At 45.0% G+C, this 26,142-nt stretch overlaps 3 protein-coding genes and 1 non-coding gene across 4 annotated transcripts; 3 read left to right on the forward strand and 1 right to left on the reverse strand.

The window, feature by feature from the left end:
• Positions 1-11,745: 11,745 nt before the first annotated feature.
• On the forward strand, positions 11,746-11,817 carry trnE(TTC). Its single transcript has one exon. It is a non-coding gene; the product is annotated as a tRNA-Glu (tRNA).
• Positions 11,818-15,039: 3,222 nt separating this feature from the next.
• rpl2 (ribosomal protein L2) lies at positions 15,040-17,950 on the forward strand. Its single transcript has 2 exons — positions 15,040-15,924; positions 17,834-17,950. The coding sequence occupies exons 1-2, from the start codon at positions 15,040-15,042 to the stop codon at positions 17,948-17,950; spliced, it is 1,002 nt and encodes a 333-aa protein (YP_009430476.1).
• Positions 17,951-18,239: 289 nt separating this feature from the next.
• rpl10 (ribosomal protein L10) lies at positions 18,240-18,719 on the forward strand. Its single transcript has one exon. It carries the CDS (start codon positions 18,240-18,242, stop codon positions 18,717-18,719), a length of 480 nt encoding a protein of 159 aa, YP_009430477.1.
• Positions 18,720-24,833: 6,114 nt separating this feature from the next.
• Positions 24,834-25,067, reverse strand: atp9 (ATP synthase subunit 9). Its single transcript has one exon. The coding sequence runs from the start codon at positions 25,065-25,067 to the stop codon at positions 24,834-24,836; it is 234 nt and encodes a 77-aa protein (YP_009430478.1).
• Between the last annotated feature and the right edge of the window lie 1,075 nt (positions 25,068-26,142).

The following is a 26,142-nucleotide window of genomic DNA, read 5'->3' on the forward strand; positions in this document are numbered from 1 at the left end:
GCTTATCCGCTACGAAGCACCCCGTTTGTTGATTATGCCCTTCTTGGTGATGATATCCTAATCACCGACAAGAAGGTGGCCAATCAGTACAGTAGGTTATTGGATAGACTCAGTGTTACCATTTCATTTGCTAAATCAATAGTATCTGAAAATGGAACAATTGAGTTTGCTAAGAGGTTTTGGATACGAGATATGCAAAAAGATATCTCTCCCATCTCTCTCAAAGCTTTAACCTCCTGTAGAACGACTGTAGGCCTGTGCCAATTGTCCTGCCGATACTCGATAGAAATATCGACTTTACAAAGGCTAGCGGGTGCAGGTTATAAGGTCCGTTCTCGCCTGATGTCTACTCAGTCACCACGATGGGAAAGACTAAAGGCGGCTGCTTGTAAACCAAACAGGTTACATCTATTACCTCTTGAATTTTGGATTGGAAGGGCTAAAAGTAGCGCCTCAATCCTTATTTGAAGGCGAAAATAATAGATTATCTGCGTGAGGCTGTAAAGCCTAAGCAGATACAAATCTTTCCAAAAGATTTGGTATTTGATGGAGAACGGGAAATCCTTGAGCGGGCTGTTATCCTTAATTGGATGAAACAGTGGTTGACTTGGCTTTCTTGGTATCATACTGTAGCATTATCACCAGATGTGACCATTGATCAACTATTTGATGTTCCTATGTGTGCCACTTCTTGGAAACGATCAAACGAAGATTATGAATTAATCAAGTTTGGGTACGTTTGGAAGTGTTACGATATGGGAGCAGGTTGGAACCTTTCAACTACACCTAGGTGGTTGTTTGGTCCTCCAACTCTCAGTTTTATATTGGTTGATCAATAGGTATTTGGTGGTCTTCACGGCAAGGATCTCCTTATCAGTCCTAAGGATTTACCATCCTTACGGAAAATGGATATAGATGATAAGAATTTAGGTGCATCTGAGCACATAAACCCTTTTGGTAAAATTCCGCAAGGAAGGGTGACCAAGAGGGCGATTGTGGTTGCAGTCTGGTTAACTGCTTCCACAAACACCCAGCCTGCTGATAGGTATTATGTAATAGAAGAATCAGGATCTGCGAGATATGGATATGAAACTGGATATGCTCGAACCGGACCGCATCTCGATTTGCACATGGATAATCTGCTGTATTACCCTAAAGAGTCATACTCATATCCAGGGCATTTTGTCCTTGAAAGAGCGTCATCAGTCTAGCTCGTCATGACTCGATCATGACCTTAGGCGGAATTGGTCTTGGCCGGAAGAACGAAAGATACCGGCAAGCACAGAGCAGCCGTCAAAAGGGGTTCCGTAGAGTGGTCTAACCCCAGGGTAATCCTTGGAGCTTTCTCCATGCCCGACAAAGAGAACTTGGTGTGAATCGGGGTAGCTAGCTACCAGCTCGTCTAACTAATGTACTGATGTAATTCCATGCAAATATGGCTACCCGGCGAACATGAGGTCCCACTCACTATTCATGGCCAGACAAAAAGGGACCACTAGCCTAGAGAATCAAATAGGGAATAGGCCCTGAGTTCACCCGCTTGCCCGAAGATGAAGGGGAAGAAAGGGATGCCAGGGACAGAGTAACCGGAGGGGGCATGAAATGAACCCGGAAGGGAAGCCACAGGAGCAGGAGTGGAGAGAAAGCGAAAGAGGAAAGGTGTTTTCCCATTCGATTGATCGATTCAGAGTCCCGAACCGAAGCCCAAGCCCATACTCTGACTAAGAAAAGTGGAAGTTCCTACCCTGGGAACATTGACATACGATCTTTCCGGATTAGGGAGCAGAGTATGAACCTGAAACCAATATGAAAGAAAGTCATCAAGCAAGATAGCAAGTGTCAAGTGTAGGTCTCCCATTCTATTACTGGGAGTTAGAACATGAAATGAAGAAGTAATAAAGAACGTTACCGCCCCAAATCTCATTGATTAGGTCTTCTGGATCACCTGATAATCGTCTAATCAAACAAATGTCATGACCTAATGGACTTTAGGACTAAAGCAGAGAAAGAGATGTCCTTGTCAGAGGACCGAGCCACTCGAACAAAGTGAGATTAGCGGAATGCAACTTCTTGACCGACGAGCTTCAATATGAGCTTCGAGAAAAGCATGCAAAGCACACTAACCTAACTCAATGAAGGCGACTGCCAGCACTGACTCAGACACACACGTGGGCGGTTGAGTAGTGGGTTGATTTGATCAGAAAAGTAGTATACCTCCGACTGAATCAATATCGCGTTCTCCTTTGCTGCTATGAAGGAAAGCGGTATGGATAGGAAAGCACAAGTTCCGAGTAAGCGGCTTATAAAGTCTTCTCTTGTACCTGGACCGTCGGCTTATATCTTCGGCTTAGTTGGAAAACCCTCCTATCGCTAAAAAGCGAGGTTTTCACCAGCACTTGAGCTAGTAGCCACTTTCTTAGATAGGGCTTTCGGCTAGTTTGTGTAAGCGTCTTTGTAAGCAATACCCCGAAAACTCCGACAAAAGAGATTGAATGCCAGGTTAGTTCACTTATTTCGGGCATCATCTTACGTCATTCGTTAAAGCGCTTTCTATAAGCCTTTAATTTAAGGACGTTTTAAAGAAGAGAAAAAGTTCCGCCTTGTCCTTAGATAGAAGAAGAAGAGGAGAAGCAAGAATGGCAATAACCTCCGCTATTTCCGCTTCGGAATTGCTACTAGAAGGGAAAATCTCTTTAGAGAAGGAAAGTCCTAATGAAAGCTGGAAGGTAAGTCAATTCTTTTAGGATAGATCGAAAGTTCCATCGATTTAGGTGTAGGAGGAGTAAGGGCTTTTAGCCTAGGAAGACGACGGTGCTAGAGAATCAGTGATTGGGGGAATAATGATTGTCGAAGGGAGGTAGCGGTCTAAGCCTCTTAGGCTTGGCACAGGAACTCTTCTCTCACCCGCTGGAAGGAAGTGATGTGACCCTGGTAGGATGAATTGAATTAGCTAACGAATCTTCCGTAATGCTTGCAAAGAAATCAGAAGAAAGGCTTCTGCCCCTTGGCGACTCGGAACGAATGGGAAGAAGTGAATCAGAAATGAACTTATATAAGAGCGCTTATTCCGCTTCCTTCTACTCTTGAAAGGTGACACTTTCACGACGTTGGATAAATACCATTTGAAGTTAAGGAGCTAACCTCCAACCTCTTCTTTAAAGCTATCTAAGAGTGGTTGGGTATCTGCCTTAAGGCTTAGAAATCCTCGACCTTATGATACATTCGGTAAGCAGCGCCTCCCCAGCCACAACAACCCCCCGTTCACCAGCCTCCTATACAAGAGCATACTGGTGAACATATGTCTCTGGAAAATTGGGAGCGGCTTCTTCAAAATCACAAGGAGGTTGCCGCGGTGATTCAAGAGATTCACCGGGAACTCCACACACGCGTTCCGGGGGGTTTTCAAGCCGAGCGCCTCACAGAAATGCTGGAGGAGAGACACGGGGGGGAAAGGATGGGGGAAATCCTCCAGAGTCTCCAAACGGAGAGACGCCATAGCCCCTACTTTCGGGAAGTCCAAACGGATTTCCGAAACTTACGGGGTTCTGGAGGTACGGAGATGCAACTGCGAAAGGAATGGCAGGGGCGCGCATGACCCCTCCAGTCAAGAATTAGGGCCTTACAATCACTAGCCAATATGCTTTTCTCTCATGCCTTTCTTCGTTCATGGTTCGATGATTCTTCTTCGCCTTGTTGTGTTGGCTTGTTCAATCAATCTCATAGGTTCCTATGGCTCGTCCTATAAGAAAGGGGATATACCATAACCATAGGGAAGTAAAGGTGCGAAAAAGAAGCTTTTTCTGAGCGTATATAGTGGTATAGTCCTTAATGCGCAGGAGCAAGAAAAGGGATGCGCCTTACTAAGCAAGAAAGGGGAAATTGAAGACTGAGAACATACGAGGTCGGCACTAAGAGACTGACTTAAGAAATTACTTAAGTCAAGTTCTTGTGCTATATATCGTTCGTGATCCTTCGACATTATTGAAGGGAGGGGGCTCGACCTGAAGCCTTTAAATAGAGTCCCATCCGCCTCCCCGGTTCCACGCGCCCTTACTAGTAAAGGCTCCCATTGGGAGAAGCAGAAATTGTTGAGTGAGCGATCCGGCCTCTAGCCCTTCAATGATGGATTTGTCTTCAAAAAAACCCCGACCTCGGTAGAAAACGAACGGCGGCGTGAAGTTGATGAGCAGGGAAGATGTCTTTTTTCTAGTTGGCCAAGCGGCCCCGTCTTCCATAGCCAGGGATTAGTCATTTAAGGATCAGTTGATGCGCTGGGATGAAAGAAAGTTCTTCGGTGCTCCTCCGGGACGAACAGTAAAGGCACATGAAGGTATTGGCTCTTACTATCGATCGGATGGAGAGAACCGCGGCGCTTTACCTTACGAATATCTAAAGGCGAAGATCTCTTTTCGACTAGCAAGTTTACGTACCTAGGTCCTAAGTTTCTCATTACTCGGTGAAGTCTGATTTGAGCCCTGGTCAAACTGATCTCTCCGGCGGGCGGAGGATGGTCTCATATTAGCAATGTTTTGATTGCGCCTATCTGTCGTTGCCAATGAACCGATCACCAAGAGAAAGTATCTCTCTTAATCTTAAGGTGAAGCGCCTTTCAGCCAGCTGAAGGAAGGTCGCGTTAGCGCCCCTGCAATCAGAAAGCCTTTTGATAACCTTACTACTAATAGAAAGGGGAAAGATGCGCTCAATCCCTTGCTTCTTGCTCCAACTTAGGAGTAGGGGCTGACGAGCTTTTTCCGCAGGCTGCTATGCTAGTTGTAGCGCGGTAGCGCTTTACTAATATAATAGAAAGTCAAGTTAGTGTTATGGTGCAGCGGAAGGCCCCCTCTCCTTACAGTCAAGTGGCTGAACGCCCCTCGAATCTTCCTTGAGTTGACGTCACTGGGACATCTACCGCTTGGATCCTGCCTTGTTAGTCATCCGTAGAGCTAAAGGGAATTTTGGAAGCCATTCCCATTCCCACACACCAATACCAACCAGGGTGGCTGTTCAGTAAGTCCTACCCCTAAGAGAAAGGAGAAATTGCTTGCGCGCTTCGTCAAGTAAGAGAGAGGATCTTAGGCCGAACAGATCACCGGCTCCGAAGGCCTGCAATCGTGACTTTAGTTCCGGTGGTTCGCTTTGCTGCCGGGGTGCAACATTTGTGAGACTTCGAATGGAGTGGTCCGTACGCCCCTCCCCCTCGCCAAGCCTGAAGAAAGGAGCAACTTAGATACCTCTTTGTTAACTATATTCCTGGTTTGCTAAAAGGGTCCTTGGGCCCAATCAATCTCTATACTCTTGATGCAATGGACTCCCCAAAGCCACTAAACCGCTCTCTTCCACCCGATTTGAACTGAACCTCGTTCTAGTGATATTTTCTCCCTTTTGAAACTGAAACTCAGTTGCCTATCTGATCCTTGGTCTAATTGGGCCTTTCTCTATAGCTCGAATCGAATAGCTGGGCTAGCCCTTCCCCTGGCTTGGTTGGTTATATAAGAGAATCCCGGGAGAAAGCAAGTTAGACCTTACTTAGGGCGAAAGATTTCTTGGATGGTTCATTCCAGTCTGAAGTCAGTCAAGTCATGGAATTGACAGAAGTTCCCCCTTAACCAACCCTAAGAGGGAATTCTTCTATTCATTAAGATGAAGCCATTCAGTCAGCTCTGAATCTGAACTCAATGATTGCAATTCAAGAAGGGCATGAAGCTTTGGCTCAGTACAGTAGCATTTGACTTTGGGAAAGAGAATCGATCGCTTACCTTGTTTGGCATGCCAGAAGCATTTCGCTGTGGTTCTCATTGATTGAGTCGATCCAGAGACAAAGCAAAGGGAGTTCCGTGGGTTCAGTTTGCTTAGAGGCAGAAGGCCTAGAAGAGGCCTAGAAGTCATAAGGAATAGGCTTTTTGGTACTAGCTTGAGGAAGAGAGAATCCATAGGTCAAACTATTTGCAACAACTTCTTCGAAATAGGGGTCTTATTAGAACCTTTTTTCCGAACCGGAAGGTACATCTTCTAATCCTGCCATTCTCCATACTATTATTATGGATATGGAGAATTTTCTTAGAAATCGCATTGCTTTTCTGGAGAATAACTCGACCATCTGTCTCCCTGATCAAGATATAGGTGTAAAGGGGCAATAAGGTGTTTACCATAAGGGGCAATAAGCGCCCTTTCTTTAATAATATTGTAAGCGACGTATTCCCGCTCGGGGAAGAATGAAGTGAAACGGATTCGGGACCGTATCGAAGCAATGATATCTGGAAATGTATAGATAGAAGTAAGAAGTGCACCTGGACTATAGAGCTCCTCACCCACTAAAAAGAGAAGAGGCCGGGGAGGATCGATACACTTCGTTGTCCATCCCATGGACAACTCCTTCCTCTTAGGGCTGTCGGGGAGTCCGAGGCGGCTCCAACCAAAAGTAGGAAACTGAGCGAAGTAAAGTAATCAAAGAGGAAGTCAGTGCTAGTAGTAAGGACTTGTCACGATCCATTGGGGCACATAGAATCTATGTCCTAGGTGTGGACGAAGACCGAGACTTCTCTAAGATCCGATTCGATGGTATATCCCTCTTCTATTGTTCTTAGACGGATCTCTCACTCTTGATGAAGAAAAAGACTTCAGCTTTAAAGATCCGATCTTGTCTTCACTCACCGATTCCTTTAATAAGAGGAATGCCCGGAATGCTTGGTACCCTTTTTCTTGCTACTGGTTTATTCCTGTCCCACTTCTGCTTTCCTCACTCCCCGGCTTGCTTGCGTAGTAAAAAGAAAGAAAGCGTCTATGGCAGATGGAATACGAGATCTAGGCAAGCCTTTCTTCCTTTGTTAACTTAAAGGCTATGTAGAATCCTAGGTTTCGCTTTATAATACCAGTCATTAGTTCCGGCTATCGCTCCAAAGTGATAGCGCCATCGAAAGATAGAGTGTCAAACAGTCAAACTTCGATACCTAAATTCATTCATCCAAAGGCTTTTCCATTCCCTGATCCGTGCCTCCTTGCTTTAACTAAGACTTTTTGAATAGTGGCTTGGCTGGCTTTCGAGTTGGGAAAGATAAGAAGAGCTTGACCGATCCATTCTGAAGGGAAGAAGCACACTGCTTAAGATATAAAGCGCAGTGCAGCCACCCCGACTTCCGTCCTATCCTAATAACAGACCTGGATAACAGGTAAGCTCCAATACATAGTTCCTTGGTTAGACTGTCAGTGATAATGAGAAGAACCTTCTTCAGATAACCTCCTCGAGGAACTTTTGGCATCACTACCTCATGGCAAGCTTACTGAGTATCCACCACATCCCTTTCCAAAGATTCATTCTGATTGGTTTTTGCCATGAACTCTCTTGGCAAAGTCAGGATCATCTTGCAATCCACCTTATCCGGTAAGTTACCTAACAGAACTTGAAACTTTGGCTCATTTTCTTTATTCTTTAACCTGGGTCTGACTGCTTGACTCACCAACCTTCAAGTCTTCCTCCATCAGGTCATCTTCCGGAACCAAGCCTTCTGAAAGAAAGCTCATCAGAAAACTCCGTTGACGAGGCCTGTCCCTTCTCCAGCTTCTTGTGGTCTTTCCCAGCCTTACCTTCTGCTGGGTACTTTACCATCAGACCAACATTCTGTTTCTTCTCTGCTTCAGTCTGTATTTTCAATTCCATTACCTTCTTCCTCAGCATCCTCCTTTTCTGGGTCCTTGTCAGCTTAGATGATTTCTGTTATGCTGGACTCTCTCCTACAGCCTCCTTCTCAGGTCTCGGTTTCTGTGCGGCATGAACCCACTGATCAGTTGGTGGGACAGTAGACGGTGTTTGAAATAACCATTGTTTATTCAATCGAAATCTCATAAGAGAAGAAAGCTTTTAACGTGGGTCGGCGTATAGCCCACTCCATTCTATCTATGACGCATCGGATCAACTGAGAGAAATCCTGAGTAACGAGAGAGATTCTCCACACGAACGAACGACCCGCCAAGTTCGAACTGACATAGGTGAATCGGACCAACACCTATCAACCACCAACAAGGAGTCGCTTTGGTTACGCAGTTTGGTTAGCAGGCAGGCCGCTTATTACTATTATACATTCCCTTTTCTTGCAGGTAATCATAATGTGTTATTAGGTATTTTATAGTATATGATAAATATATCTTGTTAGGTGTTAATTCTTTATATAGTAAGACTCATATGATATTAGGTATTTATATTCCACTTCATCAGTGCGGATACGCTTTGAACAAGAAAAAGTATACGATACGAGCGAGAAGAAAGAGAGTGAATTAGATAGAGTTACCTACAGAAAGTCAGACAAAGGATGAGAAGGAATGGGTAAAAAAGCTTCCTGGCTAAGAAAGATAAAAGCAGAAGAACAAGTGATAAGGGCATTAGGGATATATAGTTAACATATCATGCTTGGAAGCTGCTACCACTAAGACTGATTATGAACCTTAGATCAAGTATATGATAATATTTATTGTTAGGTATTAATTTTATATGATAAGTATCATATGATATGAGTTATTAGGTATTTTATAGTATAGGATAATATATGTTGTTAGGTATTTATTCTATATGGTAAGTATCATATATTATGAAAAATAATACCTATTATCATCAAGATATATATATTTATTATTAACGATATCAGGAACCCTCTAAATCCTCTACAGCATCATACCAAGATACGCTAGATCTCCAGCACTCTAACATGATTCCTAAACCACCTACCCCTCCAACCGTAACAAATATACACTACTACATATATAAATACTCTCTCTAAAGGATGGATTAAATATAATGTTCATTTTTTAAGGATTCTCACTTCTCTCTAAAGGGTGGATGATACACTATGTTCATTTTAAAGATTCTAGAGAATTTCTTTATCAAACTCATTTTCTAAGAGATATAGAGATATTGTAGTATACTACTAGGGATAACTTGTGCTCTTATTCTTCTGTCAAAAGTAGGGAAGAGCAAGTGTCTGATCAGATCAATCAAGCGATAGGGGCAGAGACTTTACTTCGCTAGGACGGAGTTGCTGTCGATTGAGGATTGGCCGAGGGCCCTTTTTTCTTTTATAAGGGAAGAGATTGTAGCTGGGTACAAATAGGCCGGTGAAAGACGAGTAGGCAAGCACGCGGGTTGTACCGGTCAGCTTTGAGCTGTCGAGTGACGATTGGCCGAGGGGACTTCCATCATGTAGCTGGGTACAAATAAGCCAGTTAAAGACGAGTAGGCAGGGCGTTAGGCTAGTGCCAGTGGGGTACGTAAACGAGGACAGATCACATGGTTTTGTACTGGTCAGTTTTGAGCTGTCGAGTGACGATTGCTCCATCTCTTAAGAAAGGACGCGGGGGGCCTGTCTTATAATAAAGGGGGTACTCTCTTCTCTGATGTGCGCTATATTATTGTGTCCTATTCCTTAAGGAGTGATCCGGGATTAAGCCACGTGGCGATACCCGCCAAAAGAAAGGGGGCCTTGAGTACTCAAATGCGTACGAGGAAAGGACAATTATTCAGCGCACTTAAATCTAGTGGATGGGGTTCCATATTCATGAAAAGCCAGGTTTGAACCATGTTACGGAACCAAGACAACCTATCTTACTAATAATAAGAAAGGGTTAAGGGCCTCCAACGCCTATAAATAGAAGCTTCTTTCTCTATTTGGCAAAGCAAAGGGAGATATGGATCCAGCTACCACTGAAAGACTTTCTCAAATTAATCAAAGAATTCTAAATGTTGAAAATGAAAGGCGCGAACGTCAGCAAACGCTTCATGCTTTTTTAGAGCATGTGCCTGCTGTTTTTCCGGAGCTGGTGGAACAACGCATTCAACAGCTCCTTAACCAAATTCAAACCCTGGAAGAAGAGGGGAGGACCCTTTCCCGAGACAGGGAAGACCTTATTGTTAGGATGGCCTTCCGCATCCGCGGCGGAAACAACTAAGAGTCAGTCGACTCTTTGGAGTTTAAGAAGGTTTAAATAAGTGTCTGTAGACGCAAAGTAGTGTGTTTCTTCTTTTTCTTTGTTTAGTGGAGATCTACTCCTATGCTCAGTGTCTTTGTTGTGTTTGCATGTATCACTAGTAGTCTTCAATGCTTCCGTTGTTCACTTTGTAATGTTGTGTTTAGTTGTGTGGCTGGTCTATGTGTGTGTAAGCTTCCTATTTGATGTATTCCCATGTAACGGCTATTAATGAAAAAAATCCGCTTTGTTCTAGTTCATTCTCTTTCCCTGTTTTGTGCAGAAAAATTGTTGATTTGAATTCTTTTTGAAATCTCGTTTTTTTCTTGTAAATTTCTCACATATACAAGCTCAAACTACAGCCAAGAGGGTGGAAGTTGTGTGTTTACAGTCACTCTCCTATATCCTATAATAGCATAAGCATAGCAGAAAGCTTCCATGCCTCGCTATCCTATCTTTAAAACCGACACCGAAGGAGTTGAACGTAGTGAAAAGAGTCGTTTCTTTGATGAAAGACGCCACAAAGCTAGTATAGTTATCGCACACCTGATCTTCTTTCTGATAGGAATGATCACCTTCTAAACAAAATAGGAGTGAGAATTCCCCAACGAACGGAATAAATGAGTGAACAAGCACCGAAAGGTGTGCGTTAGTGAAACGAATAGCTCAGTCCTAGCGGACAGGACAAAACTTCCCTTGGAGAAAGCCAGCCTGAGGGAACTGGATTGGTCATTCCACCATCACTCGATTATAGAGGGTTGGAGCCCTCTCTCTGAAAGCCCTCTTGATGCGATGAGAAAATGGCTAGTATTCAAGGCTAGTCCCAAGAAAGCAAGCTAAAGGGCTATCCCGATAAGAAGATGAAGCCTGATCGGGCCAAAAATGAAAGCAATCGAAGGAAGGGGTAGAGCATGTTCTATTTTTCCGAATCTTTCAAGATGAAAATAGAGGGATTGGCTTAACTTCCTCTATGCGGTTGCATACAGCTTTGCTTGAGTAAGGAGTAGGCCATTCCAGATAGGCTGCTTTTGCTATTACTGAAGCTTTTAAGAAAAAGACCTTTCCTTTATGATATTAAGCTTTATGATATTAAGGATTTTTCCAATCATTAGAGTGGTGTCATCCCCTTTCATTCATGTCTGATGGATAAAAGCCCTTGGGCCTTCGTTCATTTTGTTTAAGAAGGCTGCGACATATACAGCATCTTTCCATAGACTTTTTCTTGCCTGGATGAAAATTCAATATATGAATAGTCATTCCCTCACAAATTCTTTATTTGAATATCTTTGCTTTGTTCGTTCTACAGATATAGATTAAACTGCCTTTCTTGGCACCATCCCTATTCTGATGGCTCAGTACAAGACCGACGGAAGAGAAGAGGTGAAAAGGCTAGCGAGGCAGAATTCTTTTTCTCTTTCATAGCGCCGCACAATGGAGACATTGTAGTGCTAGACCAGATTTACCAGCGGACAGTTGAAAAACGATACGACCCAGGACCAATTCTGGTTCTTCTTTCTATCAAAATAAATCGAATTCGAAAGAGCGGGGTCTTACTTATTCAGGGGGGATGAAAGACAAATAAAGGGATCAGGGGGCTTTATGATCGGAGAAAGAGAAGGGGCGTGGTTGGTGTGTCACTGGGTCGGTGGGGGAACCCGTAGGAAGGGGGGACGACCCGCCGAATTCACATCAGAAATCGCCAACATGAACACAAACGAAATCTTGAATTGCGTATAGAAAGAAAACGAACCACTTCTATTCTCGGAGCTGAGGTATATGAAGAATGGCTTTTTGGTCCCTTTCGTCCAGTGGTTAGGACATCGTCTTTTCATGTCGAAGACACGGGTTCGATTCCCGTAAGGGATAGGTACTCATTCCCGGCCGCTTTCAGTTAGTGTTCATTGCTGAGTGATCGCTCGCTATCTGGCTGGAAAAGATGGTCCGGAAGCTTCCTCTCTCCCAGCAAGCAAGACGAGATCACCACTTCTCTCAGTAATGGACTTCCTTTACTTCGTAACCTTAGCCTTAGATGTCCTTTCATAGATTCTCGAACCTCCGACAGACAGAATCTCCATGCATGCGTTCTTTCTCTCCTCCCCTCAGCCATACATCCCTTTTTTGCTTTTGGCCCTTTTTGTTAGGCATTGAACCCCACCCCACGGAGCGGTGCTGAGTGGTGTCCTCCCCTCCCTAATACCTAAACAGAGTTCCGTCTATGGAGCCTAAAGCTTAAACCATGGCAGTAAGCAGTAAGTTGGCCTAGTCTCTCGCCCAGCCTTCGCCTTCTTCAGTGGCCAAGTTGAAGCGTTCAACGTCGGCCTACCACCTTTTTTTTTCAAGGTTGAGCTTGTTCAATTGAAGCTAATGCTATGCTGCCCTTCCCTTGTTCAAGAGAAAGCGAGGACTTTCTTTTAGCTACCGGCCCAAACAAAAGAGATTAGCCTCTTGATCGATCGATTGATTGGATCGAAGTACGAAGGGGTTGATTGAAGTCTGAGATCAGCCCAAGACTAAGGCCGAGCAACTAGCTGCTGCAGGATTGGACGTCTATCTATCTCACCACGCTCCCCTACTCCTATAAAGGCCGGCGGAAGGAATGCTCTGCTCATCTTTCTTACGGCTCGTTACCGCAGCGCTCGTTCACCCCTTCTGCTTCTTCCATTCAAAAAAAAAAGGTAGTCTTTCCTTGGTAAATAGCGTCTTGAAGTGAAGCGAAGGCATTATTGAAGGAAAGAAATGGCGGGTCGGTCAATTGCATTAGGTAGGAGATGCAGGACCTGTCTTAACCGCAAGTGCATTCGCTATTCGATTCCATCCTAAATCCCACCAATTCCAAAGTGTGTATCTCTTCTTTACTTTTAAGTGACAAGGGGGGTGACAAAGGGTATACTTTCTTCTCTATGTCGCCGTCTCATCAATGAGCGTAGATTAATAGCCAAGCCTACCCTTTTGTGCTTGTCAATCTGTATCCCATTCTTCAGGTATAGTTTTCTTTGATCACAGATCGACAGGTGATCCGTCCTTTCTCCCCCTTTCGTCATAAGGCGTGGTCTGACTCTGAGAAAAGAAATTCCTGTGTTTAGGTCCCTACTAAGCAGAATTCGTAAACTATGCAAAGGCTCTTTGAAGACTTTTTCAAAAGTTTTTAGCAAAAAAAGCAAAAACAATTCTCAACGCCCTTACGAGGTAGTGATGAGTTAAACTACTCGTGTTGGCATGGAAGTCAGCCCGGTAAACTGATTCCATTCTGCTACTAGGGTTCCAAACCTTCCCCTGAGCTCTAGAATCTAGAAATACCTTTTCAACTCAAGAAATGCTAAAGCTATTTAGAGTTGGTATTTCTAACTAAGTCGGAAGGAGGGCTTTGGGCAAAGAGCAACTCTCAAGTACTTTACTTCAGTCCCAGTACTGAAAGACGTGACTTCAGGAGTGGATTTCGGAAGGAAAGACTTCGTTTACTTCCTGCAAATTGCTTATGTAAGAACTAGTAGAAAGAAAGGGGCGTTCCGCCACTTGACTGTAAGGAAAGGAATTTGGAAAAAAAAAAGAAGTAATTTCGTATATAAAGATATGGGTTTCCGGGCTTAGATCGAAATGGAATCCCCGAAAACCGGGGCTGGAGTATTAGACTTGTTCTGCTTCGATAGAGGCACTGTAACCGTAAGTGGAATAACAATCATTCGGCCGATTGCTCTTATCCTTCCTTCGCTGACACAGAAGAGAGAGAGCACTCCCCAAGCCAAGGATGAGTGCCAAAGAGAAGATGCGCAAGCTAGTCTATCAGAAGGAGAAAGCGAGGGAGTGAGATTTTAGGTTTCATTAGGGTAGACTGAAGACCAAGCCAATCTCGAAACAAAAAAGAAAACTTATTGCAACTACGAACGTGAACAGATGCTTTCTCATTAGACTATTTTAACCGATTGTTTATGTCGACCCTACGCTACGATTCTTCTTCTCTTATGAAATTTCTAGTTAGATGAACACTGCTCTGCTGCATGACGGAGTGATCTTTCCCTCTTATGAAAGCCGGTATCTCACTTTCGAAAGAGAGTCTCGACGTGGCGGTGTACACCTAGCTCCATAGCTGGGCTAGTCACTGGCTAGAGGGCGACCGACCTACCGGACCGGAGGCAGCCGAGAATGTTATGTAAAAAGGACCAAGGAGGATCCTATCCTAAAGGAGAAGGAGGAGTAGGAGGAGTCAGTTTTCTTTGAAGATCGAGGAACGTAGTGTCGGACAATTATGCCATCATGGGGATTTCCACTTTTTTGTCTACTTCCATCCGTAATACTTGGAAGAATTTTACGACTAGAAAATAAGATAAAAAAAAGACTTGAAATCCTTTTATTCCATATTGGAGTAGAAATCCTTTTATTCCATATTGGAAAAGTTATCGTGGGTCTTGTTCTGGCAAAGGTCACCTTACACTTTGGGTATCTGTTCGCGGATGACCTAACTCGTGCTGTGAATCAGTTTTACTCTCCTCCGTCGGGTGAAGGGTGGTTCAGTCAAGCGCCAACCCCGACTCCTCCACCAGAGAATTCCGGTCTGGAGCTCATTCCCGGTGCGCGAATCGAAGGGGACGGCCCAGCCCCGGGTTCGGAAGGAGAGAAACTAAAAAAGCTCCATGCCGTAGTCGAAGGGCATCTTCGGAGATACTGCGCTTCTGAGGATGGATTGAAAAGGTTCCCTTGTTTGAAAGATAAAAACAAGGAAGATTTCCAATATTTTGCGCAACATTTTTCTATTACGGAATTGGACATTGATACAAAAAGCGAAGCGGAAATCGCTTCGCTTTCTGCCTATTTGGGTCCATTTCGTAAAATAGAAACACTATTTCATATGTATTTTGACAAATACTTCGAGTCAGACTAGAGACTGAAGTAGAAGAGTAGAAGATGGCCTGAGACTGAGAGAAGGCGGCCTCTCTCGGGCTCGGGAAAGACAATTTGGCCGAGAGTGTTGTGTTATTGTTATGAGTGTTGTGTTATTGTTATGTAAGACCAAGGAGGATCCTATCCTAAAGGAGAAGGAGGAGGAGTAGGAGCTAGCCTTAGGGGCGGAATCGAATGATTACGAGATAAACAATGAGACAAAGGAGAGCACTTAGACAATTCACTTTGAGTACAGGGAAGTCTGCTGGTAGGAATTCCTCAGGGCGTATTACGGTTTTTCACCGAGGGGGTGGATCGAAGCGATTGCAGCGAAGAATTGATCTGAAACGAAGCACTTCGTCTATAGGCATTGTAGAAAGGATAGAATATGCGCCTAATCGTTCTTCTCGAATCGCTCCAGTACGATGGACCGGGGGGGGGGTCCGCCAGAGAAAATGCAACACGATAGAAGAGTTCGCTCCGCCGCGTAAGATCCTCGAATCAAAATCAACCACGACTACCCTCTGCGGTCCATTTTCGTTCTCTTCCCTGCCCGGGAAGGGGGATCAAAGAAAGGTAGCTTGCTTCTCTCCTGGACGGATGGCGACTTATGTAGTGGTCGGCCTTCCTACCAGAATGCCTTCTTGGTCGAAGAGCCCCTTTTTTACTAGTAAGGACGCAGGAAGCAAAAAAACTTGCGCGAAGGACGTTTTCTTCTCTGCCCTCTCCTCTCCAAAGGCCAAAGGAGAGACTGCATCCCTTTCCTTCGGTAGCTCTTTTGGTTTCCCAAGGATAGCGGTAGCTGGGGCAAAGCCCGCTTTCTTCGCTCCGCGAATGAGAGAGAAAGTCAGAGGAAAAAACACGTTCTCTCTTTGCGAGATCCGAAAGTGGAGAACGCATAGCATTCTATGGGTACATAGGATCAAACGTAAAGCAGCGCTCTCTTGGCAGAGTTTTAGGCGGCAAGAGACTTTAGGGCTTGTTGGAGCTTCTGAGCGTAACGAATCGAAGCCGAAGACGGATCAAGGTAGCTTGCCTGCCAAGCCGATAGGCGAAGGGCTGAAGGATGGAACGCGCAAAGTAGATCGTGCACCTGTCGTGTGACCCGTTGGTCCTAAGCAATGTCTTGCGCGAAGCGACCCACTTAGAAAAAGCCCCCCTTTATGTTAAGGGAGCACTAAAATGCAACTTCGATCGGATGCGGGTATCAAATCCCGCCGCTGAGATGTCCAGCGGATTCCTGGGCCTTGACGAATGGCCGGCCACCTTTTACGTTAGAAGAGCAAAAGGCCCAGGGCATAGCAGGATGAACCAATGTGAATGAGTGTAAGCTTCGTTGCCCGAACACGATTGGTGCTGACCACACTAGGTGCTACCGTGGTAGCAAGAGAGGCCAGGCGGTGACAATTGAGAGGTTGTCACTGAGCATTCCTAGTCACACGGGAAAAGAGGTCAAATGGCAAGGCAAGGCCATACGCCCGTTTGGCTCCTCGCGGAGTATAGCTCACATCCAAACATCTGATTGGGGAACGGGGCAACGCCCATGAAGCTCCGGCGGAAAGGGAAGGCCTGCCAGGCCGTATGCCCATGGGTGCAGGATTCTTCGAAAAAGCGCGGGCTGACTCGGAGACCTGGGACCCTGGCTTAGTAATGAATGAAGGGAAGCTCTTCGAGCTTTCTCCGCCAGCGGCTTATGTAGTGGTCGGCCTTATAAAGCTCGCTAAGCCTCGCTTCCCTCTCCCCTTCACTTATTAAGTGGAAAATAGTCGTCGGCATTCTATAAGCGACTTGACCGAGTCTACGAAGCTTTGCTTTTCTTGTAGTCGGCCCGTAATGCCTCCCTTCATTTGCTTGCCTCCTTTCAGCTCAGAATGCCTAATGCCTATTATTTAGTGCTAGAAGCTAACCGCCATAAGCTCACCCTTCAGGTCTCGCTTCCAGCGCAGGAGGCCAAGCATTCTGCCAGACGTCCCGGCCTGGGAGCCCCGTTCGCCTTTGGTACTTCAGTAGATCTTCTAAAAAAAAAAGCGCTACTTCAGCCTTAACTACAACTACATTACGCAAGCCCCGCCGATACCTACCTATAGAGTAAAATTCTAATAAAAAAGTACCAGTGACGGCGACTTTCTAGGTTTATGGATTCAGTCAGCTAAACTCCATCAAACTCCTCAATCAATATCAACAAGATGTCGTGACCGCTTAGGCTTGGTTTACTTTGGTTTGAATGTAAACTAAAATAAGCGGCGTTTATTCAAACAAAGGGAGCCGAAGGTTTCCTTGTTTAGTAGTACGAAAGTAGTTCTACTATTAAGATGTTTAATATATATAAGAAATATATAGTGTTGTAGCTGTAGAACAGAATGACGTTCGCCCTTACTTTGACTTTCTGAGAAGGACTTAAGTAGCTAAGTTTCCAAAGGCGAACACCCCCCTGTCCTTTATAGTATAGTCGTAAGGGGCTTCTCAGAAAAGTAAGGAAGAAGGCATTCGAAAGGCCGACCACTACCACTATCTCATAGGCATTCTGGTGGTAAAACCGACGACTACACGGCTCTATACCAAGTCATGAGCGATAGCGAAGCCAAGCCGCCGTCTATAGGCGAAGGGACGAAAGCCCGACGAAGGCCTATGCTACAGTAAGCAAAAAAGTAGGTTGAGGTTATGAAGTCACTTAGCCGTATACTATACAAAGGGAAAGGCGTCGGTACGGAGTCACGTCAGCTGTGGATATAGACTAGGCTATAAGGAACGGAGTCTTAAACTATGGACCGAGACTACACTAAGGAACAAGGAAGCTTGACTGAGAAAAGAAGTCAAGGAACGAAGCAGCTTCTCTAATAGCCCCGTTGAATAGGCGGGCGAAGGCTTTTTGAAAAAGTCTTTTTTTTCTTGTAAATGCATTTTTTTCTATTTAGAGAGAGGGGGCTTCAAGTTCTTAGGAAGAGCCGTACGAGACAGCTCACGTACGGTTCGGGAGCCGAGCCCCTGCGCAGGGGCTTAGGTCAACACTTATATAATAGCCAGTCATCAATTGGAGGCGGGCAAGATGGTGATGAATTGCGATTGGTCTAAACCTTCGACTAGCGACTTATTGCGGCCTGCCCAGAATGCCCATACAGACTAAGACCTTATTCACACAGCGAAGAAAGGCCGAGTGGAAGGGGGCAGTCAGCTGGCTGCTTCTTTGCCATGCGCTTTGCTTCGCTTTATTTTTTAGAAGAAAGAGACCAAATGAGAGTGAAAGGCAAGGGCAAGCGATAGAAAAGTCCCTCGCGCGAACTACTACTACTAGAAAATGGTGAGACCATTAGTGAAAGAAGGACCAAACCAAGGAGGATCCTATCCTAAAGGAGAAGGAGGAGTAGGAGGAGTCAGTTTTCTTTGAAGATCGAGGAACGTAGTGTCGGACAATTATGCCATTCGGAAGAAGTCTTCTACAGAAGAAAAGCCTGTTACGAGTAAGTGGAGAGGAAAGATCTCCAGAGATTCTTATCTCATTCCATTCCAGTGGCTCAACCAGTAACCAATGGCGAAAACTCAAAAATCCATGGTTTCCCGGTAGAACCCTATTTCGCCCAAGTTGTTTCGGAACCGGAAAAAAGAAGCGGTTTTTCGCACAGCTTGCTCATAGTGCAGGTCCCACTTGTATATCGTATTTGGCCGAAGAAGCATCGGACAGGTTGGAGTTCTTACCTTCTTGGGACTCCATGGACCAAGATCTGCTTTTATTATATGGTCAATACCGATCTACTTTAGTAGATCATATGGATGTAGAAAAAGCAACTAATTTGGATGAAATAGAAACATCTCTTTTCCATTTCTATTTACCCAGTTCATATCTTTGTTTCGTGTGTTCCTGGGAGGAATTCGATCTCGGAATACCACCTAAATAACTACGGCCAGAGAGTCAAATAGGTCGGGAAGAAAGAGTCTGAGGTCGGGTCGGACGACATACATCTTGGTTGGTTCCACCACCACTAGAGATTGGACATATATATAATCTTTCTTCTAAAAAAGGGATTCTTATATATATATTTTGAAAATAGCTGCAAGACAAAAACCGAAAGCCCTTCTTTTATTGTTGTTCCTCCCAGATACATGGCTTACATACCCGGCTCAACATTCTTGGAAAACAATCGAATCGAGGGTTCGGGAGCCTATAAGTGGAACGTTTGCTATGCTATAAGGACTGTGCGCCTACCCGGATTGGCTTCGCTATCGCTCCCGTGTAGGGGTCGGTCTATCCCAAAAAAGGGGTCCTCCTATCTGAAAGGGATTCCGAAGCGAGCGAGTTCCCTATTCCGTATCTCGGCCATCTTATCTGCAAGGGCGGCTTCCTCCGTTTCTGGTTTGCATGTCTTTCATTCTGAATTGCCTCCTTTGACTCGTGCATGCTTGCGTTTAGATAGGTTAGATACTTCTTATATTAGGAGAATTATTGTAAAGGAGTAGTAAGGGAGTGAAACCCCGATCTAATCTTACACGTGCGAGGACAGTCCTCTGAATAGAGTCCATTGCATCCCACAATAATCGACGGGCAGCCCTCGTACATTTAGCATAAACCGCTGAAAACTCGAAAGTCTGTCCACTCTGAGTGGGCAGAGCCTTATTACCTTATTAATAGGAGGGATGCAAGGAATTGATGCTACGAATGCCATAGCAAGTGAATCAGAATAAGCCCTAGCCCAGCTACTGATTGGAAAGTCTTATCGTCATCTGTATAAAGCATTTATCTACAGGTTTTTCACTTTTCATTCATTGAATGACTTGATTCCCAAAGGATGAAGGAAAACTTCTAGTGTACCCAGTTGCAGGTCATACACTATATCTTGCACACGAGATAGAAAAGTAAGAGTTCGGAGAGTTGTCTGACAACCTTCCCAGTTCCCGCTTCGGTTCCAAGAGAAAGGAAGGGGCTGATCCGATAGTGCGTGCTGGCCGGTTCGATACTATACTCCTTGCTTTCAGAGCTGGAAAGAGCGAGTGGAATAAACGAAAGGAGTTGAACGAAAAGATACGTATATCTTCGAGCTTGAAGTGAACGAACGGAATACTTGAAGTGAGTCTAACTAGTATAACGAGTAAGACAACGAGTACTAGAGCTCCCTACTCTCAGTGGACTACTTATAGGAGGATAGGGAAAAGCTGCGTGCAGTTCAAGAGAGATCGACCAAAATCAAAGGGGGGATAGAGCAAGGGCTCCACGCTCAAGGGACGGGCTATTCTACATAATACGGATAGGCGTATAGCCTTTTTCTTCTTACGATCCTATCGTTTCTGCTTCAGCGGAATATTCTGATTCGGCTTTAGCTGCTTCGTCTGTATCTTCACATTATTCAAATGATCCTGAAGCGGACCTTTCCTTTGTGTTTGTTGTAGCTCGCCCTTACTTAGCTTCCTTCCCTGAGCTAACCTCCCCTACCACGTTTCTATATGCCATTAGGAGAAGTCAGTCTGCGCAATCCGCAATCATGAACCCGGCTCTGCACTAAAGAAAGGTGCGTCTGTATTCACTTTCATTCAGAACAAGCAACGGCTGAGCTACCGCGGAAGCCTGTGTGAACAAGCACCGAACGGTGTGAACAAACACCGGCCGGCTTCTTGCCGGTGTGCGTTAGTGAAGCTAATAGTTCGGATGCGCATACGTTTTCTTGCTCCGTTTCCTTGGTACCCGAACCGGAGAACTATCCACAAGACCGCTTCATGCTCCAAACTCGAGAAGAAGCTTTCGAAGGCGCGTGTACCATTACTTGTACTTGTTATTCCACTAGTGATTTTTGGCAAGATCAATATATAGTGATCAGTTATGATTGCTCAAACTACGGTACATAGTTTCAAGTTAGGCCTTACTTCAGTCTGGTCTCCTCTCCCAGGTCTCAGCTTCAGGCTCCCACCGAAAAACGTATGAAAACGGCAAGGCAAGCAAATGCACGAACGTATTGGAGGCTTTCTCTCATAAGAATCTTATTTTCATCAGTATACGCCTGATCGGCGAGTTCAGTCACACCTATAGGTCCGCTACTTCAAAGGCATCGCCTCACTTAGATCGCCGGGGTTGGAGCTTCTTCGACCTCTAGCCATGACGCTCCTCCCTTACCTTGGGCTTCAGTAGGTTTCCTATGCTAGTGAATCAGATCTTTGGCTTTACCGTGTTACTATTCGGAGAATGGAGGTGATCTCTCTCTATCTTCAGTCAGTCATTTCTACCGGCTCCGGCTAACTTCCTTTAGGAAGGAAAGCAAGTCCCATCGATTGAGCTGTTGATGGAATAAGGGCTGCTTTCAAACCTGAAAGAGGTCCAGGTCTTGGAATCGGGCTAGGAGCAGCTATTGAATTTGTCCAGTCGAAAGGGAAAGGCGATGACTATCAGTTCTGACTCTTTTTCCAAAGGAAGCGAGTGGAATATAAGACAGCGAGTAAGGGAGTGAGTCTGTCCAAATAAGCTCTTAAGAAGCGGAGTTTCACTCGACAAAAAGGGTTTGGACTGAAACCATTCTCAGACGGAATCGACTGACTTCTAGTTGCATCGGATCTAGAGATCTGTTGCCAGTTCCGATAGAAGGAAAGGAGTAAGGTTTAGGCTTTACCCAATAGTTGTTGAACCCGAGGTTGGTAATAAACTGAAGCTGCTCAGTCTTCTAGCATAGCGGAGTGAGATATATCGAAGAATGAACTTAGCCTTCAACCACAAATGGGGTCCTTTAGGCAGCCGATTGCCCGTTTGCTTCCACTGGCTTACGTCGTGAAAACCCGTCAATGAAATAATGAAATGAAGAGAGGGGCTTTTCCCATCCTATGAGCCCTGCGAGCTCACGAGTCGTCAGTCACTCGGAGGATTTTATCGACCGGAACGCAGCGACGAAGGGCTTACCCCGAGACCTAGCATCGTCGAAGGTCAGGCTTAGGGCACGAGTTCTAAAGTGAATCATAGGGGGTCGCATATATAAATCAGGCTTGTGCAAGCAAGGGACACTTTACTTCAAGCGAATAGTGCTGCCTCGCTTTAGCTAGGCTGAGAATACGATTTCCGACATTGAACTTCAAAAGAAAGGAGGAGAAGACGATCTGCGGCTGCAAGTGTGCATGAAATAGCGCGTATATAAGAGCTGTTTGAATGGGTTGTGTCAGCCTTTTCCATGTATTGCAATTGGCAGATCACAAAAGGCAAGCAAGGCCATTTATCTTATCGTTGGATGCGCAAATCCCCTCTTCGCCCAAGGAATGCTTACCGAAGGGAAATGTTAACTACTTGAATAAGAAGACCGGAGTCTACCTTCGCATTAGGAGTTCCCTCATTTCAGATTATGTAAAGTACCCAAGGGCGTAAGCCTTTCGGCTGGTTTAAGATGATGAGAAAGAAATGAAAGCCCATTTCGGGTTGATTCGATTCCCCCGCTTGCCCAGGAAATGAGTTGCGTAGCGGTTACCTTAGGGTTAGGGAGGGAATAGCCTTTCAGTCTACTAGCAGCAATTCCATAGCTACCTGAAAACACACTTTCTTTTTTTCTTAAGCATCCCGCCTATTCCTTAATGTTAGCTCAGACACTAGGCAATAGAACGAAGTTAGTTCCTAATTCCCACAGTTTTTGCAGTGCTTCTTCTACCCATCTCGATCAAAAGCCCCTTCTTTCCTCGTCCGAGGGACTTTTTCTTTAGAATTTCTTAATAGAAAGAGGAAATCCGCTGTTCGGAAGAGAATACAGAGAATCCGCGAGGAGCTAGAAGAAGACCGTTGCTATCCGGCTATCTAGAAATTCAATGTATGAATAAAGGGGCTTTTAAGCGCTTCCCTCGTCTTAGAGCTGCGTATTCAATTCGCATCAAAAAAGTGAGAAGGATTTGCTGCCGTTTAGAAGCACAACATGATGCATATCCGCTCTTAGTACAAAGACGTGCAAGACTTTTGCCACGAAGAGCTTCTTGCTCTCTAGGCTTGAAGGCGGCAATCTAGCTTCTATTGAAACAAAACGAAGGAACTTCCGGAGTGAAGGTTCAGACTTAAGGCTAAGGCAGCGAGTGAGCCGAGGAGAGGTTGAGTGAAATCAGCAGCTAGCCTTTTCGGAATAGGAATGCCCGATGTTCTTGCTCTTCTTCAGTCTTCTTAGGATGAAGCTTTCACTGGAATTTCCTACTCTAAGTTCAGTGACCTGGCACAATCTAATTATTAATTAATAGAACCCAGAACAGGCTCAAGGCCATCTCTTCCAACATTTTCTTACTTCTATCCCTTTGAATAGCAAAGTTGCCCGCGTCTCGTAAGGCCAAGAGTTCTGTCATTCCTCTCTGTCAACTCGAAGTCTAAGGCAAGGAACTTTCAATTCCATTTTCTTTTCTTTTCATAGGCTCTTTTATTGAGACCAAATCGTTTCTTCTTTCAAAAGAGTTCCCCCCCTCCCGCTATTACTACTACAAAGAGACTAGCCGCGGCAAGAGATGAAATAGGACCGGAGTCGTTCAAAGCGAAAGAAGTTCCGATCACAGACAGCTTCTAAAAGAAGAGAAAAGAGAAGAGGGGCAAGGGCGGCAAGACCAGAGAAGGAGCTAAGACCGCTTAGGCCTTTTACTAATGCCCCCACACTAAAAGAGAGAAATCTATGTAACTTTGGATCTTAGCAGCAGTTTCCGAAAAGACTAGTAGCCCTTATTCCTTGCATCAACAGGCAATCCCGCATAAAAGAAAGGCTACTGACTTGGCTGATTCAACAAACAAGGGAAAAGGGCATCCATTCAAACAGCTCCCATTCCTATGTTGACACCAAGAAAAAGAAACCCTGGAGCCTTCCTCTCTATCCATTCCTTTTTCATAATCATAAAGGATGGAAATGCTTAGCTTACTAAACCAGCAACAGCGGAGTAAGCTCCCATATCCGTGAAGGACTGCTTTCCAGCAGAGGAAAACTTCTCGTTGCTGCGCTTGCCGTTAAAGAGTAAGATGCTGATTCTATAGCAGCTCCGATTCCTTCACCGAGAACAAGAAGGAAGTCTTATAGAACGAACAAGCGCTAAAGAAGGGGGTGGGATCTCTCCTAAAAGAAAGAATTGACCTCGAGCCTGTCCTACTCATTCTCCCTTTCCCGTTCCTGACCCTGAGTGTGGAGGGGTTAGCCTTGAGCCAGGTCTTGATTGTTTATTCCATTTTGTCAGTTTAAGTACTGGAATGGGAGTTACAGATATTCATTCCTAAACTATGTCACCGATTGGTGACCTGATCCCGCTAAGCAAGAACAGCTACCGACACCAACTCTATCTTAACGACCGGTAAAGCCCTCTCTCTAGGATATGGCACTTCACTGCTCGGAGAGGAATGAATTCTTCTCCAAATCATCTCTTCCTTTATTTAAGTTAAGAAAGAAGTCAATTACGTTCGAGCTTTTTGTCAACTGATTCCACTCAAGCAATAGAAAGAAAGGCTATCTCCTCTAATCTCTAACTATGCTGAGTTCAATCAAGCTAAGAACTAGTCGACCTCCTTACTTCTTTACCGCTCCTTCCCCTCACCCTCAAGTCACGACCTAATGTAAGTTCTTTCAGTCCTTTTCGAGCTAGCATAGCTGCTGATATGGAATAGCCCTTCTCTAGCCTGGAGCCTGGAAAAGCAAAGTCCGATCTACGATACGCCATAACCATCCACCCCGTCCCGAGCCTCGTTTGCTAAGCGGGCTCATAGTCCAAGCCTCTTGGTCCGAGGAAGGGGAACCCCATCGTGCTGGCTTGGCATGGAAGGAGGGCTACCCAAAAAGTCTTTTTCGCAGCTTGGTCCGCGTAAGCTCAATGCTTATGGCTTTACCCAGCATTGCTGCTCTTCTTACTATGTCTAAAATGGGACCGCGAAGACAGCCCACCACTGAAACTTGCTTTGCTCTCGCTCGGCTCGCTCCCACCTGTCTTCTTCCCACTATAGTGAAAGATCTTTCACTTCACCATAGCAGGAACCTCACTAGCCTTCTCGGCCAGTTAGTCTAACCACAGGGATCCCTTCCTGCTTATCCACCCACCGTAAACGATTACTAACGAACTTGGAATACGAATGAGATCAAAAAGGCCATCATTGGGGCAAACGATGCAATAGCTTCGGTTAGAGCAAAGCCCAAAATGGCATAACCAAATAATTGTTTTGCCAATGATGGATTTCGCGCCACGGAATGAATCGAGGAACTAAGGACGTTTCCAATACCGATAGCAGCTCCCGCTGAAGCAATTGTAGCAGCTCCTGCACCCATTGATTTTGCACCTTCTAACATCTCGAGTTTCGAATTCTCCTCACGCTTTTTCCATCACGATTTTCTCTTCGAGAACACTCGCCTCGTCGATTCTTCCCCTCGTTCTTTTTATCTTGGACATTGAGATGTTCATGCAAAGCATAGGCTAGACAGGCGGTAGACTTCACACCAACCCAATCGTGAGAAATTCTTGCAACTACGGAAACTACAACAATCTCCGTGAACAGACGCTTTGTCAGTTCATTTTTTAGATAACTTCAATTCCATAATTCAGAAAAAAGGTGAAAAGGGCGGGTAAATCTAGTTCAATCGGTAAATCCATCTCAGGAGTAAGCTGCTCCGTTGTAGCCACTTCTGTACCTGTACCGGCTTGAGCAGCCGAAATATTGATACTGGGAGATTGGGGATCGGCTGAAACACTCGAAGATGCACATTTGGGGATTCGACGATAAAGATCGGACAACGATCTCACTTTCCTCCTCATATTCGGAAAGATTTATGTTAATTCGCTCTGCGAGCAGAGCGGTATACCGAAAAAGAGAAGCGACTACCTTACTTAAGCAATTATCAGATCGATCTTTGAAGGACAGGATCTTTTTTTATGGTTGACACCTCTTGGAAACCAAACCGGAAAGAGAATTGATGAAAGTTCGTCCAATGGCAGCTCTTGACCGGTATTAGATAGCTGCCAGAAAGAATGACTTTAGAAGAACTTGGCTGGGTTTTTCCTTTGTTGTAAATAAGAATAAGTAAAGCCCAAGCCCAAGGATTGGTAGTGTAATGCGCGGGTTCCTTTGCTCTCAAGCCTTGCTTTCAGGTGAAGTTTCAGTCTAGAGGTTAGGAGTTAGGAACATTCCCTACTAATATGCGGATTCTTCTTATGCTATTGCTATGGTGGTATACGCCATGGTCTGGGAACAACGGTAAACGTAAGGCCTTGTTGACTTTACGAAAGTAGACTAGGCTTGCTGCGGAAGAGAAAGTGGAACTCACTACTCGACCCATATTAGAATCCGGGTTTGTTTACTCAACCGACTAAGCGGACTAGGAAGGGGTGCCCTTGGTTGGACTGATAGCAAGGGCCAGCTTTAGACCA

This window comes from Solanum lycopersicum, mitochondrion (assembly GCF_036512215.1).
Source record: "Solanum lycopersicum bio-material TGRC:LA1421 mitochondrion, complete genome".
In the NCBI taxonomy this organism is placed as follows: domain Eukaryota; kingdom Viridiplantae; phylum Streptophyta; class Magnoliopsida; order Solanales; family Solanaceae; genus Solanum; species Solanum lycopersicum.